At 38.8% G+C, this 20,295-nt stretch overlaps 1 protein-coding gene across 2 annotated transcripts in view; it reads left to right on the top strand.

Annotated features, from left to right (window-relative positions):
• Positions 1-18,973, top strand: part of PRSS51 (serine protease 51) — a 32,267-nt gene extending 13,294 nt beyond the window's left edge. For both annotated transcript variants that reach the window (XM_040469578.1, XM_040469649.1), the window contains exons 2-6: positions 6,596-6,797; positions 15,777-15,969; positions 16,605-16,864; positions 17,850-17,992; positions 18,172-18,973. In XM_040469578.1, coding sequence (XP_040325512.1) covers positions 6,617-6,797; positions 15,777-15,969; positions 16,605-16,864; positions 17,850-17,992; positions 18,172-18,468 — 1,074 coding nt within the window. In that variant the 5' untranslated portion in view covers positions 6,596-6,616 and the 3' untranslated portion in view covers positions 18,469-18,973. The remainder of the gene's footprint in view (positions 1-6,595; positions 6,798-15,776; positions 15,970-16,604; positions 16,865-17,849; positions 17,993-18,171) is intronic.
• Positions 18,974-20,295: the final 1,322 nt, after the last annotated feature.

The following is a 20,295-nucleotide window of genomic DNA, read 5'->3' as shown; positions in this document are numbered from 1 at the left end:
AAAAATTAAAGAAAAATATTTTACTAGAAATTGAAAATAAAAATGAATTTTTTCTTTTTCTATATTCAAGAAAAGAGACAAAAAAGAGAAAAAAAGAAAAAAGAAATCATTTGAAAAATTGAAAAAGTGAATACACTAGTAGACTAAAATAAAATGATGGAAGTAAAATAGAATTTGAAAAAATTTACACAAAAGTAAAAAATATAGTAAAAAATAAAGAAAAATATTTTTAATAAAAATTGAAAATAAAAATGAATTTTTTCTTTTTATGTATTCAAGAAAAAGAAAAGAAGTGAAAAAGAGAAAAAAAAAAAAAAGAAAATCTTATAGATGGACCTGCTAATAGATTGAAACAGGACTGAAATTACTTCGTTTTCCCTTAGAAGTCAGACTATGAAGTGCTTTATAGTCCGTAAACTAAGTAGGAGGTGAGACTTGTGTTCTTGAAGAGCGAGGTTGGCCCAGATGGGCGGGGCTCAGTGCAATGGCTCTGTTCTTTACTAGATGGCTATGCTAGCCTACTGGGGTGGATTGTTGTGAGGCTTGCAGGTGCGTATGCGCATGCATGGGAGTGGTGAAAATGACGTCACCCATGTACCCAGTCTGTTCTGGATCAGCAATTGTGCATCCATCCTCTGTCTTCAGCTCTCGTCCACTCCCCCCTTTTTCACTCTCCATGACCAAGCCCCAGGCAATACCTCTCTCCTGAGTTTTGTCTCAGATGTGGCTGCCTTCCCTGGCCCCTTACTTCTGAAAGACTGTGGCTTTAACCCGTTCCACCCCTCTGTGGGAGGGTCTCACTGAGCAATGGCTGAATGAGCAATGGCCGAACATTGGCTGTACCCACAAACGCTTGCTGGAGCCTTCTGCTGCCGGTGCCCGAGACTGTGTCAGGTGCCAGCCTGCCCCAGAAAAAGTTCAAGAGATTGTGTAGCAGCAGCATTTCAGGGATTATGGAAAATCACAGCACACAGCTGGCACCAGGCTTCACCCTTAACGACCCTTTTCCAGCACCAGCAATTGTAGCCATTTTCTGGGGTCTTCTGGGACCAGGTGGCTTCAACAGTCTCTACCAAATGTCCATCCAGCAGTGGAACTGCCTTTCTCCGTGTGGCCCGAGAACCTCCCAGACCCCACTCTGTTCCTGGGGATACACCCTTCCCACCAGAGCACTGCCAGGTATCTAGCTGTGGAGTTGCAGCCTTTGCACTTCCCTTGTTTACAGTCTTAATGGAATTCCAACCCTCTCCTTTCTCCCTTTTTAGTTTAGTCCCTGCAGCTATTTCCAATTTATTACTTTCTCTCCAGCTGCTTTTGGGGAGGGGTGCTTTTCCTGTGTTCTCCCCCTGGTTGACCATCCTCTCTCCACCTGCAAAAGCACCTCCCTGGTTCACTTGTCAGCGCTGCATACCTGGTGAATTCTGTGGTTCAGGCTGTGCAGATTGTTGTGTTAATCCTCCAATCAGTGTTGTAGGTGTGCAGGATGGTTTAGTGTCGGTCTGGCTGTATTACATGGATGCGAGACACACAAAAAACTTCCATGCTGTTCCGCCATCTTGGCTCCTTCTGGTGGGTGTCCTTTTCTTAATGTCATCTAGGAACTCATCTGCTGCTTCTTGGTCAGCAGAAGCTGCTCTCCTGTTATCTTGACATTTTTTAATCTAAACCTCTTTTTAAAATTATCAAACTATCCTTTGTTAGCATTAAATTCACCAGCTTTAGATCCTTCACCTTCCTTTTGCTTTGTTGTTATATAATGACATTGCTTTTCCTGAAATCATATTAGAGGCTAGAGGCATGCCTTTCTTATAGTAATCCTGCACCCATATGAAAGCTGCATTTTTAATATGAGATAAAAAGGCACTTTGCAAAAAGTTCAAGATTTTTGCACCTGCTGGCATAGCTGCAGTGATGTCTTCACGGATTTCCTTTTCTTTTTGTTACAAACGTCCTTATGCTGGATTCATTTATCTTGGAAATGGCGGGCAACCACAGCTGCACATGTCAGCGTATGATACATTTGAAAGAAACTTTTTCTTGTAATGTCATGACTTTTTTTCTGCTTCTTGGGATCACTATCAGTATCACTAGTAACACTTCATATGGGTGCATAGTGTTACTCAAGGTTTACAGTATTGCACTAAACATAATGAAAAATACACAAGAACCATGAGAGATCACTTTTTACTGCAATATACAATTTGCTGGAAAGACAACAGCATACATGGAAATAATTGGCATCACAGTATTTTAAGTGGATACTCCCAACACTGGAGCTCACTGCAATAGCAATGGGAGATGGTTATGAAATTATTACAGTAGTACAGTATACAGTATGGTTAATTTTTTGCAGTTATGATTTAATACTGCATTTTTATGTTTACTTATTATTTCTTATTTGACTGTGAATTGTTCCATGTATGGTCTATAATTTTTGTGTGCCTATGCTTTGACAAATTTTAACCTTTTGTAAGAAATATGTGTGTATTTTATAGCAGTAAATGATAAAATAATCTAGTATATACATATATTTTGTGCATTTGTGGCACACCAAATTTTTAAATTTTTTTTGATATTTCTAGGCTATGCAATTTGTCTGTTTTTCCAAATTTTTGCAAATCTCCAAAAATTTTTCCACAGCATTTATTGGAAAAAATATGTGTAAGTGGACTTGTGCAGTTAAAAATCCATGTTATTCAAGGCCCACATGTACCCTAGACTGAGTGACTTAATCAACAGATATTTATATCTCATAGTTCTGGAAGTTGGAAATCCAAACTCAGGGTGCCAGTATGGTTGGTTCTTAGGGCTCTCTTCATGGTTTTCAAACAGCTGCCTTTTCAGTGGGTCCTCACATGGCAAGTGAGAGATCTCTCCCTGTCTCTTATAAGGACACTAATCCAATTCACGAGGACTCCACCCTCATGACCTAATTATCTAATTATCACCTCCAAATCCTGTCACATTGGAGTTAGGTCTCAACAAATGAATTTGGAGGGGGATACACACATGCAGTCCACAACTGCATTGTAATGCATCCCAAAGATGCTTACTGTGATGATGCAGTAGTGTTCTGGAGCCCAGTTTACAAGTTAATCACCAACTTTGCATTTTTGGTCAGGGGAAGATCATGATCATTGTCCTAGGTATACAGTCTCTGAGGTCATCTTTACATCTAACCCTCTTGGATTCTGAGTGAGGTACCTGGCGTTGTGGAAGGATAAGGCACTGGCTTGTTCTGATGGCTTCCTGCATGTCAAGGTTTTGCATTTCCCATCACATTTAATCTGGAGAACAACTCTGTAAACTAGACCAAGTTATCTCCTTTCCTCATTTCACAGCGAAGGAAGCAACCTAGGACAAGTTAAGGAACCAGACCAGATCACAAGTTACTGGATCTAGGGGTTAATTTTATGTGTTAGCTTGATTGGATCATGGAGTGCCCAGATATTTAGTTAAACATTATTTCTGAGTGTGTCTGTGAGGGTGTTTTCAGATGAGATTAGCATTTGAATTTGTCCATAGAATAAAGAAGATGGCCCTTCCCAATGTGGGCAGACATTTTCCAGTCACTTGAAGGCCTGAATAAAACAAAAAGGTGGAAGAGGGGAAATTTTTCTCTCTGCTTGATTATGTGAGCTGTGACATCAACCTTCGGCCCTCTGACTTACACAATTAACCCTCTGGATCTCAGGCTTTTAGAGTTGGAGTAGAACTTACATCACCATTTTTCTTGTTTCTCAGGCATTTTGACTTGGACTAGAACTACACCATTGGCCTTCTGGCTCTCTGGCTTCATACTACATCAATGGCTTTCTTGGGTCTCCAGTTTGCAGGTGGCAGATAATGGGACTTCTTAGCCTACATAATTGCATGAGCCAATTCCTTATAATAATAAATCATTACATGTTTGGTATATAATAGCCTATTGGTTCTGTTTACCTGAAGAATGCTGACTAATTACTCTAAATATGCCAGGATCCAAACCCAGTTCTTCCCAGCTCCAAGTCCATTACTACTCCACATTGTGCTTTTAGACATATAACCATAGTTAATTTTCACATTATTTTGGCTCATCCTCTGGAAAAACCCATGAGGAGAGAGGAAAAAACTTTGACTTGCTCAAGATAATACAACTCATCAGGAAAAAGCACACCATTCCCATGTCAAACTACCTTGAGTGGGAGGCCAGCCTTTGTTCTCAGGGCATTCATTCATCCATTCATTCCAACTATTTATTGTCTAATATGTACCAAGCAATTCTCTAAGAACTAGGGATGTAGGAGTAAATACAAAATGAAAAGCCCTTGCCCTCACTAAGGTTATAGTCCAGTGGAAGAGATAGAAATTAAATAAATCCTGAAGATATAGACTCTATCAGATGATCATAAGTGCTATAGGAAAATAAAGCAGGGAAAGGGTATAGGGAGTGCAGATTGGGGAAGGTAGCAGGTGTTTTTAACAGAGTGTTTGGGGACGTCTAACTGACAAGGTGACAGAAGAGACCTTAAGGAAGGAGGGAGCAAGACTTGTACATAATTGGAAAGCCTTCTAGGTAGCTAGGGAGACTTGTAGGTAACTGGGGATTCTTGTAGGTAACTGAGGAATATTGTTGTAATCTTGTAATATAATAAGAAATATATGTTGTGGTCTTCATCTGGGTCCCTGGCCAGAGCCCTTAAAATCTTTGTAATTTATTAAGTCTAAGAACAATAGAAGCATCTTTGTTTTAATATGTGATTCTCGTAGTGGCCCTAAAGTAGCTCTCAGGTGATAAAGAAGAAAGGAGTGTCTCTTTTTTTATCCATAACAAGCCTCTTTCAACCACACCTGAGTTTATGTTAATATGGTGACTTGAAAAACCCCTTAGGATAGAGAACTGATCTCCTGATTAGAAGATCTCCTGATTAGAAGGTTAGAACTTACAGCCCCAGAGCTGGAGATTGAATTAATCACCAGTGGCCAGTGATTTAGTCAATCATGCCTACATAATGAGGCCAACATAAAAACCTTAACTGAAGGAGCTCAGAGAACATCTGGGTTGGTGAACATATGATGGTGCTGGAACAGGGGCATACCTAGAGAGGGCCTGAAAACTCCATATCCCTTCCCATACCTTGTTCTATGTATCTTTTCCATTCGGTTATTCCTGAGTTGTATTCTTTATAATAAATTAGTAATAGTGAGCAAAGCACTTTACTGAGTTCTGTGAGCTATTCTAGCAAATTATTGAAATTAAGGGGGGGGGGGGTCATAGGAACTCCTGGTTTATATATAGAGGGTCAGTCAGAAGTGTAAGTGACAACCTAGATTTGTGATTGGCATCTGAAGTGGATGCAGTGTTGTGGGACTGGCTCTTAACCTGTGGGGTCTGCACTAACTCCAGGTAGTTAGTTGTCAGAATTGAGTTCAACTGTAGAACACCCATTCAATATCCACTAAAAACTGGAGAATTGCTTGATGTGGAAAAACCCACACATCTGATATCAGAACTGTTGTGAGAATAAAGGAAAATAGGAGTTCTTATTTTACTTGTAGACAACAGCTACTTTAGGCAGTTGGCACTTCCTTATTCAACCTCTCATATAGTCATTCTTTAAATTCTTTACAAAGACTGTTGTACCTGGGAAGAGATAGTGTGGTAGCTATAGAGTAAGTCAGAGTAGAGGGAGAGCATTTTGAGACTGTAGTTTATTTAGAAGGTTTTAAGGTGGAAATGACTTGAACACATTTAAATGGGGATGAGAAAGATGTGGAAGAGAAAAGGAGCATGAGGACGAGGAAGGGAGTATATAGTTGATAATATCAGATTCCTAAGGATGTGAGAGGATGGCGAGGTTCAGAGGACACGTGGAGGGGTTATCTTTAATCAGGAGGCATTGCTCCTCTTTGGAACATTCTAGTCCTATTTTGCACAGTAAACACCCTCTTCTTATTTTCCTATAGTACTTCGGACAATTGCCAGCCTCCTTTTCCAGCTCTGCTTCCTCTGTATGATGGTAAATGTGGGCAGTTCTTCCAGGCTCAGACCTAGGCCCTCTTTGCTTTTCTCTCCACACCTTCTGAGTGGACAATCTCATTCATTCCGGTGATTTCAATAGATGGATGACTTTCCAACTGACACTTCTACCCCTAATTTTCAAATCTGTACTTGTATCTGCCTGTTCATCCTGTATAGCTCATCAATCACATTACTGTTATATTCAACCTCTTTAGTATCTCTCAATTGCATCTGTTTCTTGGTAACTCCACTGTTACAGGCTGAACTGTGTCCCTCTTAAAATTTGTATGTTGACGTCCCAGCCCCCAGTACCTCAGAATGTAACCATATTTGGAGGTAAGGTTTTTAAAGACATGATTAAGTTAAAATTAGGTCTAATCCAATATGACTTGTGTTCTTATAAACAGAGGAAGATGGTTACCAGTGTGGACATAGGTGGGGGATGGTTGAAAGAAGTGATGGAGATTAAGGAGTGTACTTGTGATGAGCACTGGATCATGTCTAAAAGTGTTGAATTGCTATATAGTACACCTGAAACTAATATAACACTGTATGTTAACTACACTGGAATTAAAATAAAATTTTTTCAAAAAGAGGGAGAGATACCAGGAGTACATGTCCACAGAGAGAAGACCATGTGAAGAGGCAGCAAGAGGGTGGCCATCTGCACACCAAGGGGAGATGCCTGGAACAGACTCTTCCATTATCGCCCTCAGAAGGAAACCAATCCTGCTGACAAACTTGACCTGGGACTTCGCCTCCAGAACTGAGAAATTTCTGCTGTTTAAGCCACCCAGTATGTGATACTTTGTTATGGTAACTTTGGCATGCTAATACACCCACCCTCTTTACTATTTTAGGCCACCACCATCTTTCATCTGCATTTCTGGAGCCACTACTTAAATTTTGTTCTCTTTTCTAGTTTCATCCTCTCTAAAATAATCTCTGTGTTATACTCAAAGTAATCTTTTCATGCATATGTGACTATATGACATACTTTCACTCCACCACTCTCCCCATTAATGTCACAAGACAGTAAAATATTCTAAAAAGTCAGAGAGGGCTTTGTGATAAAACATATGAAAACTTACCTGGAAGTTTTGATGCCAAAGCAAATGGTAGACTATGTGGCTCCTCAAGAGGCTCAGAGTCAAAAGCGGGAAGGGAGTGTGCAGATAAAAGTTTGCCTAACACGGTATCTCTTTATTCCCCACTGCACAGGGAATACAGGGAAGGATTGGTCACACAGATTCATTAAGCCAGGCTTTCCTGCATCCCCTGTTTCCTCTCTAACCCCAGGCTTACTATGATGTCACCCAGGACCAGCTTGGCCATGTATTTGTGATGGCCCCAACTGAAACAGTTGCAGCTGGCACTTTATCAGCTTTGGCTAGAGGCATAGGTTGAGCAATTCTGGACTGGAATGAAAAGAAGATGCTCCAGCTTCTAATTCCACTGCTCATGGCACTCAAGGGGCATGCCCAAGAAGAGTCAGGTCTGTGCCAGGCTAACAGAGCAGAGGATGGAGAGAGGCCTGCAACCTCTTACCTGGTTCCTGTAGAGTTGATGTAGAATTCTGAGGGAAGGTTGAGTTAGAGCAAATGGCTCAGGAAATGAGGAGATCACAACTGATTAACCAAAGTAGATATTTTGGGCTGAGTGAATAATGCCATTTAAAATGATCCCCCAGGATCTGGAAATACAGGAGACTTGGAGTAACATTAGCAATTGCCTCTGCTTCTCCAGACTCCACCCCCCTCTTTGTAAATGTATTAAGCACCTTTCTGAGCCCAGCATAGTGCTGGGACCACAGTGGAATAAAGACCTTATTAATTTAGACAACCTGTATTAGATTATGTAATCTCATAAAGTGGGAAAAGTTATAGGACTATTATTATAAGAACAAGTGAATGAATGCAGCATTTTCAAGTATGTTCTGTAGACCCCTTGTCCTATTAGAAGCTTATGGTTAGACAAGATTTAGAAATGTTCTCTTCATTACTTTTTCTGTAGAGTCACAGTGGATACTCACATAGTAAAAGTTATGAGAAATCTCACTGTAGAGAAAATAGAATAATTTTATTTAATCTGGTATTTCTGAAATGTATCTGGTCACAAGACCACCCTTTACATCCCTATTTGTAACATTTTCCTTATTTGTAACATTTTTAATTTATTCTTTTGAGAATTACTGGTTCCTATAGTTTTCTCATTTTTCCTACTTGAATGGGTGTTGTAAACTGTTTTGTAAGAACTTTAAAAAAAATTTTAATGACATTAGCCCTTTGTCTCTTATGTGTGCTGCAAAACATTTTCTCCTAATTCTTCAACACTCTTCAAACTCTATTTTGGACGAAATGTAAAAGATTTAAATTTATGTAAAAGTTCATCAATATTTTTACTTATGGTTCTTGGCTTCTATTTGATGTGCTAGAAAGATCTTCTCATCCCAGATTATAAACACAATCAGACCTGTAGAATAATGTGAGCTCTGAAGTTAGATTGTCTGCAACTAATTACATTTCCTCCACATACTTGCTATGTCATCTCAGAATGTATTACTAAATATCTTTGTATTCATTTCTCCATCTGTAAAATGGTAATATTAAAGTTACTGTGAGGATTATATATGCATAAAGTTCTGAGAACAGTGCCAGGTACCTTGTAAATACTGAAAATTTGTTAGCTGCCATTATTCCAGCATTTATATGATTTTGTCTTAAATTAATGTTTTCCTCATCCCAAGTTGATAAAGATATTTCCTTATGTTATATTCTAGAAACTTATTATTCATATTTTACATTTAGATATGCAACCCATTTAGTTTCAAATTTTATGTGCAAACAAGGTAAAGTTCAAGATTTTTTTTTTAGAAGAAAGTAACCTACAAAGGAACCCTCATTCATCTAGCTTCAGATTTCTCAACAGAAAATCTACAGGCCAGGAGAGAGTGGAATGACATGTTCAAAGTGTTGAAACATAAAACTTGCCAGCCAGGAATACTTTATCCAGCAAGGTATCCCTCAGATATGAAAGAGAAATAAAGCCTTTGTCAGACAAACAAAAGCTGAGAAAGTACACCACCACTAGATCTGCCTTGTAAGAAATGCTGAAAAGAGTCCTCCAGGCTGAAATGAAAAAAAAAAAAAATGCTAATCAGTGACATAAAAGCAAATGAAAGTATACAATACTCTAGCAAAGGTGAAAAACAAACAGTCAGAATTAGGAAACTGGCACTCTATATTAGAATGCAGTGTTAATTATATTATAAAGGCTAAAGGAAAAGAGCATCAAAAATAACTATAGCTACTATAATTTCTCAATGAATTTCACAGAATAAGAAAAGGTAAATTGTGACATTAAAAATATAAAATTAAAAGGGTAAGAGGGTTGAACTTTTATAGCCAAATGAAGATTAGGTGCTATCAACATTTTTTATATGAAGTGTTTTATGTAAGCCACATAGTAACCACAAACTAAAAACCTAGAGTAGAGCCACAAAACATAAAAAAAGGGGAGACTGACCAAATCCCCAGGGAAAACCACCACTTTACAAAGATAGACAGAAACAGGGGAAAAGATACAATGGAGATACAAAACGACCAAAAGGCAAATGATATGATGGCAGTAGTACGTCTTTATATGCCAATAGTCACTCTAAATATGAAATGAATTAAATTAATTAATGGAAAGGCACAGAATGTCTGGATGGATTAAAAAAAAAAAGAAGACTCAACTATATGCTGCCTACAGGAAACTCATTTTATCTTTAAAGACACACCTAGACTCAAAGTAAAGGGATGGAATAAGAGATTTCATGCAAGTGGAAAACAAAAGAAAAGTGAAGGTAGCCATACTTGCATTAGACAAAATATACCTTAGGCCAAAAGAGATAAAAAGAGATAAAGAAGGGTATTATATAATGATTAAAAAGTATAAGTCAGGCAGAGAAAGACAGATACCATATGTTTTCACTCATATGTGAATCTTGAGAAACTTAACAGAAAACCATGGGGGAGGGGAAGGGGGGAAAAAGTTTCAGAGAGGGAGGGAGGCAAACCATAAGAGACTCTTAAATACTGAGAACAAACTGAGGATTGATGGGAGTGGGGGAGAGGGGAAAGTGTGTGATGGGCATTAAGGAGGGCACTTGTTGGGATGAGCACTGGGTGCTGTATGGAAACCAATTTGACAATAAATTATATTTAATTAAGAAAAAAGAAGAATAAAGAAATAAAAATAAATAAAAATAAAAAGTCAATACATCAAGAAGATATAACAATAGTAAATATATATGCGCCCACCATTGCAGCACTGGAATATATTAAACAAATGATAATGGATATAAAGAGAGAAATAGACATATAATTAACAATAGGAGAATTTAACATCCCACTGTCAACAATGGATAGGACACTCAGACAAAATCAAAAGAAAACATTGGAATTGAATCATAGTCCAGAACAAATAAACTTAATAGACATATATAGAATGTTTTAGCAAACATCAACAGAACACATATTTTTCCGGAATGCACAGGGGACCTTCTGTAGCATAGATTATATGATAAAACACAAAAAAAATCTTAGAAGTTTTAAGAACATTGAAATAATATCAACTACCTTTTCTGACCACAATGGAATGAAGTTAGAAATGAAGAAGAGGAAAGATAGAAAATCTACAAATATGTGGAAAATAACAGTGCATTTCTGAACAACCAATGGGTTAAAGAAGAAATCGAAAGAGAAAATTTAAAATCTCAAAACAAATAAAAATGGAAATGCAATGTATCAGGGCACCTGGGTGGCTCAGTCATGATCTTTGGCTCAGGTCATGATCTTGTGGCTCCTGAGTTTGAGACCCATGTTAGACTCTGTGCTGACAGCTCAGGTCTTGGAGACTGCTTCAGATTCTGTGTCTCCCTCTCAAAGGAGGGAGAGAGAGAGAGAGAGATTGAGAGAGAGAGAGAGAGAGAGAGAGAGAATCTTAAGCAGACTCCACGTTCAGTGCACAGCCTGATGTAGGGCTCAATCCCATGACCCTGGGATCATGACCTGGGTTAAAATCAAGAGTCAGACATTTAACCAACTGAGCCACCCAAGCACCCTTAGTAAGCTAATATTAAAAGCCAATTAAGAATACCATAAAACGTAACCTAAATAATATTTGGAATTAACAGAACACACATCTTAAAACAGTTGACTGTTAAAACTTCCATACGAAATAAAAAATAAAATTAAAAAAAAACTTTAATATGAGAGTAATAGGTTTCTATTTTTAAAATATTTTCTGGATTTCAATAAGAACTTATAAAGCATACTGACATGTTTTGATGAAAATACTTTAGTTTGAATTTTACATTGAATCACATTTAGATGCTTCAACAACTTTGTAAGGAATTTTTAGATAATTTTAATCAATTCCCAGTGGTTATTAACACACAATAGAATCTAGAATCTTAATAATACAAAGTTTTAAGATAAAATTATAAATTTAAGTATGAATTTTACACACATATTTAGGTCATGTATTTGGTGGCCTCTACAACTAACATGAAAAACAAGAAGTGAATTTCAGAGGTACTTATTGGGGAATAAGCACCCAACAAGGTCCTCAAGTATAGGACATGGCTTTGCTTAAGTTACATCAGCTGAACTCACGTATCAAGATCCCAAACTGTCCTAAATCAGATAAACTATTTTTTAAGACTTGAAACACTGACAAAGTTTAGACACAGGGACATAATACTTTTTATTTAATTTATGAGGGCCATTTTTACCTCAGTTAAATTTCATCTGAAAAAAATTATTTAAAACTCTAGTTGTATTATTTCATTATATTCCCAAACTGATTTCACAAGGCCAGTGTACTCTAATACCAAAGCCAGATAAGGATGATATAAGAGAAAAAAACAACTTCTGACCAATATCCCTGATGAATTTAGATATGCAAATTTTCAACAAAATATTAGCAAACCAAAATCAATACCACATTAAAAGGATACACCATGATCAAGTGGTATTTATCCCTGGGATGAAAGGAAGGTTCACAAATCAATACATGTGATGCACCACATTAATTGAATGAAAGATGAAAATCTCAATAGATGCAGAAATAGCATTTGACAAAACATATGATCATTTCATTATACAAATGCTCAACATATTGGGTATGGAAGGAACATTCCTCAACATGATAAAGGCCATATATGACAAACCCACTGCTAATATTATACTCAATGGAGTATGGAGAAAAATTGAAAGCTTTTCCTCTTAAGACCAGGAACAAGACAAAGGTACCCATTCTCACTTACTCAACAAGGCACTGGAAGTTCTAGCCAGAAAAATCAGGCAATAAAATAAAATAAAAGGCTTGCAAACTAAAAAGGAAAAAGTAAAATTGTCTTGTTTGCAGATGATGTAGTCTTATATATAGAAAATACATATATTCCACCAAAAAACCAATCACTGAATTCAGTAAACTTTCAGGATACAAGATCAACACACAGAAATCAGTTGCATTTCCATAGACAAACAACAATATATCTGAGAATGAAATAAAATAATCCCATTCACAGTGGCGTCAAAAAATAGGAATAAATTTAACCAAAAAGGTGAAATATCTCTACACTGAAAACTATGGCTTTGATGAAAAAAATTGAAGACACAAACAAATGGAAAAATAGCCCATTTTTATGGATCAGAATTAATATTGTTAAAATGTCCATACTACTCAAAATCATCTATGGAAGCAATGTAATCTCTATCAAAATTCCAACAACATTTTTCTCAGAAATAGGAAAAAATCTTAAAATGTGTACGGAATCACCAAAGACCCTGAACAGCTAAAGCAATTCTGAGAAAGAATAAAGTTGGAGACATCACACAAAGCTATAGTGAATAAAATCAGACACAAAGACCAGTGGGAAAAAATTTACAGCCCAAAAATAAACTCTCACATACATAGTCAACTAATATTTGACACGGAGCCAAGAATACTCAGTGGGGAAAAACAGTCTCTTAAATAAATGGTCCTGGGAAAACTAGATGATTACATGAATGAATACCTTATACCACACACCAAAATTCCCTTGAAATGGATTAAAGACTTAAACATCGATAAAACTCCTACAAGAAAACAAAGGGGAAAAGTTCTGTGACATTGGTCTTCACAAAAATTTTTTGGTTGTAACCCCCAAAACACAAGCAATAAAAGGAAACATTAATAAGAGGAACTACACAGCAAACTAAAATGCTTCAGCAAAAGCAAAAGTCAACAAACTAAAAGACAGCCTACTGAATGGGAGAAAATGTTTCCAAATCAAATATCCAGTAAGGGCTTAATATCCAAAATATATAAAGAATATAAATATATAATTTAATAGCCAAATTTTTTCGATTAAAAAATGGAGAAAGGGACTGAACATTTTCCCAAAGAAGACATACAAATGGTCAACTAGACACATGAATAGATACACTGACATTACTAATCATCAGGAGAATGCAAATCAAAACCACAATTAGATATCACCTCACACCTGCTAGAATAGCTTTTATCAAAAAGACAAGAGATAACAAGTATTCGCAAGGATGTAGAAAAAAGGGAACCCATGTGCACTTTTGGGAGGAATGTAAATTAATGCAGCCACTATGGAAAACAGAATGGAGTTTTCTTTAAAAATTGCAAATAGAGGTGCTGTATGATCCAGCAATCCCACTTCTGGGTATATACCCAAAGGAAATGAAAACAGGATCTCAAAGAGATGTCTGTATTTTGATGTTCATTTCAGCATTATTCACAATATCTAAATTATGGAAACAACTTAAGTGTCTTCAATGGATGAATGGATAATTATTCAGCCATGAGAAATAAGGAAATACTGCCATTTGCAACAATATGAATGGACCCTGAGGCATTATGCTGAGTGAAATAATTCAGATGGAGGAGGACAAATACTTTATGATCTCACTTATATATGGAATCTGGAAAAAACAAGCTCATAGAAACAGAGTAGAATTGTAGTTACCAGTGGCCTAGGGTGAGAGAAATGGGGAAAGGTTGGTCAAAGGATACATATTTCCAGTTAGAAGATGAATAAATTCTGGGGACATAATGTATAACATGGTAATTATAGTTAATAATACTGTATTATATACTTGGAAGTTGCTGACAGGGGAGTTCTTAAATGTTCTCACTACAAAAAAGAAATGGTAATAATGGGACGTGGTGGAGATGTTAATGCTATGGTGGTAATCATTTTGCAATATATAAATGTATCAAATCAGCACACTGTTCATCTTAAACTTACACACTGCTATATGTCAGTTATATTTTAATTAACCTGTAAAACAAAAATTATCCTCAGTAGAAAGTACTAGAAAGATACTGCAGAAGGAAGGCGATTTTTCCTGGTTCTGTCTGGCATGCTTCTGTTTGCTTTTCCTTGCTCCTATAATATGACTGTTGGAGGGAGAGGACATCCAATAGTGCTTGGCTCCTGCCATGGGTCCTTCTATAAGCTTGAGCCCTGTCCCCTGTTTAGTGATCTGCTGTTATATCAATGGCCCCCAAAATGGCTTTTGTCTACTAGACCATAGATTGTTTATTTCTTCATGTCAAGCTGATACCCATTAGCTCAAAGCCTGCTGGTCCCAAACTTAATTTTTTACACATCCATTTATTTTCAACATAAATAAGCAGTTTAGATGTTTAGAGCCTGCCTGTCTTGCATATCCTATGAAACTGCATCCAATATCTGCTAGTCATAGATATGATAAAGCCTGTGATTATAAACACCCCACACCACTGCTGCCCTTCATTGCTCTCTGACTCAGAGACTCCCATTTGTGCTGCTGAGCAATATTACCTAGATGTTAAGCTCCTTCTCTGATCTCTTTCACCTGGGAGTTCCCTTGTCCTCTTCCCCTTCTGGATGGTAGCTCTCATACCTTAGCTTCTGGATGGTCTCAGGCTGTTAATGGGCTTCTACTGCATGCAGACCTGTTCAAATAAAGCATGTGTGTGCTACTGCCACCTTGTGGTCATATCTTTTTCTTTGATCAGTTCCCCCAATCCTTCCAATCTCCTACACCCCCTCACAGCAGCAATTCCAACATAGACATTGACACCCCTGGCTGATGAACAGTCTCTTGACACCTAAGTTTCCACCTGCTCTTGCCTACTTGTTACTAGAAGGGACGTTCCAGCCTCACTCCAGCTGTACTTCAGAGGGGTGTTTCCTGCTTTAATAGCAATAGGGACTTAAAAACTTCTATTTTCCCTTGGGCTGCAAACACATTCTCTAGTGATTTCTGAACCCCAACCTTGGGGAGGAGCTCCCCTGCCAAGTTGAGTCCTTTCACTCTCCCCTAACTTTGTGGTATTCTTGGAGTCCTCTTGGCCCTTTGTAGTTATTCCTCTGTTATAGCTTAAAATTCTTGATATTAACTCTTCCTTTTCCAATTCTGCATGGTTGCAATCTCCTGAATGGATCCTGCATATCTTTAGCCATTTCATATCATCACCTCAACCCCTTAACAGCTCTAATGAATCTCCACCCTGACTTCTCCAGGTCTCACGGCTCTTTTTGAATGTGAGGGACAGACATTGGAGGTGTGTTTTGTTAGTGTTTTCTGAGACCTGTCCCCTCTGTGCCTGCTCACTTATTTCACTCAACTTTAGCACTAGTCTAAGCTGGGAAGATGCTGGGAATATCAGATAGAAAGGATTTCTCAGTGCTCATTATGTACAAATGGCTCTTCCATTTCTCTTTCAGACAAAGTTCAATGTGGCCACCGACCTGCCTTTTCAAATTCATCATTGTTACGATTTCATGAATTGTTTGAAGTCCAGGAGGGTGAGTTCCCATGGCAAGTGAGTATCCAGATCTCACGGAAACACCTCTGTGGAGGCTCAATCATACATCAGTGGTGGGTTTTGACAGCCGCACATTGCTTCCCAAGAACCCTGTAAGTTTCTGAAGCGTTGTCTTAATTTACATCAAATCTTCTCTACCTTTTGTCTGGGTCGGGTAGCTTAACAGGTTAGTGCACAAGGCTTATGAACCCAGTTTGTTCCCATTGGCTTTGTACCAGAAAGTATCTTCTCTACACCCACTTTCTCCTTCTAAGTGAGCCATATCCAAAGGTTGACTTCTAGTTGTAGCTATGCACCCAGTAATGGAAAATAAGTACAAGTCTTCCCTTCTAAGCCTGCCACATGTGTAGACAATACACTGTATTTGTTCATTGTACACACACTCATGAACACATACCATTGTGCTATTCCAAGTGCTGGTGATATAGTGGTAAACAAGACAGTCAAACTCTTTGTTGTCAAGGAATTCACATTCTATTATCTTGGATGGATTCATTCCATTTCCTTGAGTCAGGAAATTTCCCTGGGCTGATTATTCACTAGCTCAGAGTCTGGGCTGCTGACTTCTGCCACTCTTGTCTCTAGCCACTCTCTAGGCCACTGCACATCCATTGCTTTGGATTTTTCAGTATTTAGTTGTAAATTGTACTGTTGATAAGTTTGTCTACAAGTGTGAAATACAGTGTAAGTATTATTATAGTTTGGAGTTATTATATTCATTTTTTAGGTTAGAAATGGCATTGGGAAATGTTACTGTGGTCATGGGAACCAGAATATTCAGCGACGTCCGCTTGGAGAGAAAGCAAGTGCAGAAGATAATTATTCACAAAGATTATAAACCATCCCACCTTGACAGTGATCTCTCCCTGCTCCTGCTTGCCACACCAGTAAAATTCACTAACTTCAAAATGCCCATCTGCCTGCAGAAGAAGGAAAGGATCTGGGACAGATGTTGGATGGCAGAGTGGGTGACAGCTTATGAATATGGTATGCGCCTTCCCTTAAAAATCCATAGAAAGCTTACATTTAGGCTTCCCTGGGCTAGAAAGCATGTTGCTCTGGAAGATTTTGGCCTCACTACTCTAACTTTGGGATCTTGAGCTAGCTAGCTCCTTCACCTTACTCACCTTTACCTTTTCTCATCTGTATAATGACAGCAATGTCACCCTCAAATCCATTATGTGGATTAAATTAGATGCAATTGTACTTGTAAGGTCCCTAATGAAAGCCTGGAATATAGAAGAATCTCAAAACATGAGAGTGATCATTTTTTGGATCCCAGAGGCCTTTAGAAAGCCAGTTTGTATTCTTCCTCCATGGACTATTTTACAATGTGAACTTCCCAATATGTTTATCATTTGATGAAGTCCATGTTGACCATCATCCTGAGATAACTGAGCCAGTGATTCCCCAACCAATCTTTGTCATCAATGACTCCACTCCTTTCCCAGGTCACAAGGCTGGCCAAACAGGGAGAAACTCTGGGAGGGTGGAAGAGGATGGGGGGAAGACCAGAAGTTCCTCTAGAATTAGTTGTTTACCTTCCACAAGTTGGCTCTTACAGGTGTGTCATTTTCCTGGTTCCTCCACTGGCCTGGCAGAGACATTGGACAACACTAAGAAACTGGGCTATTCTGAATCTCTGCACAAGGACCAAGCATGGCTGTGGGGAGATGGGGGGGCATGGAGAAAACTCATCCTATGTTTTTATGGCAGGAGCTGGTGCTAGGGGGGTTAGTAGGCTGTTCCAGAGGAAATGAGTTTCCCAAAAGGAATAAATATAAGCATAAATGAAGAATTCACTTATTGGATTGAGTGGAGCATTCCATTAGGTCACCTTTAAGGCCTTCCTACACTGTGATTTGCTAAGTGTTTGCATCATTCCATGACTTCAACCCTGATCATTCATAGGCTTGTCACCTTCAGTGGTTGATTTGGCACTCATTCTCACACTAGCTTCCTCATTTCCCAGACCAACATGACAACTTAAACATGTACCTGCAGAAGATGAGAGTGCTGCAGATTAGCTGGAGAGAATGCAGCAAGAGGGTAGATCAGCTCTCCAGGAACATGGTTTGTGCTTGGAAGGAACCAGGCACCAAAGGCAATTGCCAGGTACTTGGCCCCTACCTCAGCCCCATCCTCCATATGCCCCTCCACTTTCTAGGTTCTCAGGAGAAAGCCCAGGAGTGAAGCCCCTAACCCATGCCACTAGGACCCTCTTATCCTGCCCTCTTGCTAGAGCTACTGTTGATTCCTTGCAGACTGTACCTTCTTCATTCTCTCATTCTCAGGGAGACAGTGGGGCACCTATGGTCTGTACTATCCATGGAACCCAGAGGCTCTTCCAAGTGGGTGTCTTCAGTTGGGGCATAAGATCTGGCTTCAGGGGGAGGCCTGGTATGTTTGTGTCTGTGGCTCAATTTATTCCATGGATCCAGGAAGAGACAGAAAAGGAGAGAAAAGCCTACACCATCTCAGGAGCCTGGAGAAGCTCCCTGCCTCATGTTCCACAGTATCCCTTACTGTTGGGTTTGGGTTCTCAAATGTTGCTTGTGACCATATTTACTGGTGATAAATCAAATCACTAAGCTTTAGACCCACCCTCACTTCTCCTCCTCCTTTCTTCCCTCCCATCTTTACACAAGCATCAATGGAGCATAGACTGTGAGTTAGCTTCTATGCTAGACCCTGGAAGTTAGACATGGATTCAGTTCTCCCAAATATCACAAATCTAATGAATAAAGACCAAATATAACACTAAAAAGAGGTCTTTCATCACCCCCAACGTTTTGTGTTGTTAAGTAACTTCTTTTACTTCTCTTATGGAACACAATATAACCTAGCTAATGACCAGCTTTAATTCTGTCAACTCAGTGCTTTACATAGACCCCCCCCCAACACAGAGAGCTCCCCATCTGAGGTACAAATGCTTTCATATACTGGGCCATTTATGAAGGAAGGTCTATAGTAGAGTTATGATCAGGGGTTTCTTGTCCTGTTTGGAGTTGAAAGTGGGATGATTATGACTTGGGACTTAAAGACCACACCTTTCTTTCCCTCCCCTTAATATATCCAAATAAAAAGTTAGCATAATGAAGTGGCTTGGAGGAATCAGCAAAATCCTCCCTTTCCATAGACATGGATAACTGAATAAGGGCCACTCTTGAGTAGCCAAAGTCATTTTAATAAAATGAGAAAGGATAAAAATTCAAGGCAAGAAAGTCAGAGGAAACAGAATAGCTTGTGTGGCCAGATTATAATACAAAGTATAAGAATTTGTTTTTAGAAAATTGTGAGACAATGTTTAAAGATCAGGGCTATAAAGTGAAATCAGGGACGAGTAATAGGGTCTTTTCTAGGTCCTTCCTTGGTTAAGTCTACCCGGCATAGACATGATCAGAATTAGCAGATGCAAAGAAGACAATCAACCACATGCAGTCCCACTGGAGTCCATAAAGAGAAACACATTAGTTCATTCAGATACCTTGTGAATACTGAACGTGTATCAGGCTCTGGAAAGATATAAGGATGTAAATGATGTAAAGTTCATGTGTTCAAATGTGTATGAGTCACAATCATATGGCCACATCCAAATTTATGAATATTTTAGAGGGTCTCATAGTGATTAGTTTCATGGGATATTATTATTTTACTAAGAGTTCTCCAGAAAAATAGAAAAAAATTGTGGGTAGGGCAGGGGAGGGAGAAAGCTAGAGTTTTATTTAAGAAATTGGGTGGGGGGAGAGCGCCTGGGTGGCTCAGTTGGTTAAGCATGTGGCTTCGGCTCAGGTCATGATCGCAGGCATGTGAGTTCGAGCCCTGGGTACCACTTGTGAGTTCAAGCCCCGCTTCAGGCTCTGTCAGCACAGAGCCTGGAGCCTGCTTCAGATTCTGTGTCTCCCTCTCTCTCTTCCCCTTTCCCCTCACACTCTGTCTCTCTCTCTCTAAAAAATAAACATTTAAAAAAAAGAAAGATATTGGGGGACACCTGTTTGGCTCAGTTGGTTGGGCATCCATCCCTTGATTATAGCTCAGGTCAGTATCCCAGTGTAGTGGGATTGAGCCCACATCAGGCTCTGTGCTACATGTGGAGCCTACTTAAGATTCTCTCTCTATCTCACTCTGTCTCTCTCTCTCTCTCTGACTCTCTCCTCTCTTCCTCCTCCCCTGCCCCTCTCCCCTGCTCTCTCTCTCTTTCTCTCAAATAAGTGAATAGAATAGAATAGAATAGAATAGAATAGAATAGAATAGAATAAATTGGCACATGCAATTATGGGGGCTGGTAAGTCTGAACTCTGTATGGGAGACCAGAAGACTGGAGGCCCAGGGAAAGATTGATGCTGCAGTCAGGAGTCTGAGGAAAGTCTGGAGGAATAATTCCTTTCTCCTCAGGGGATCTAAGTATTTTCTCTGAA

The sequence above is a fragment of the Herpailurus yagouaroundi genome, unplaced genomic scaffold, assembly GCF_014898765.1.
Source record: "Herpailurus yagouaroundi ecotype Mexico unplaced genomic scaffold, PumYag 28, whole genome shotgun sequence".
NCBI classification, from domain to species: domain Eukaryota; kingdom Metazoa; phylum Chordata; class Mammalia; order Carnivora; family Felidae; genus Herpailurus; species Herpailurus yagouaroundi.
Note: the sequence above shows the minus strand (reverse complement) of the source record. Positions and strands in the feature narration are given on the sequence as shown.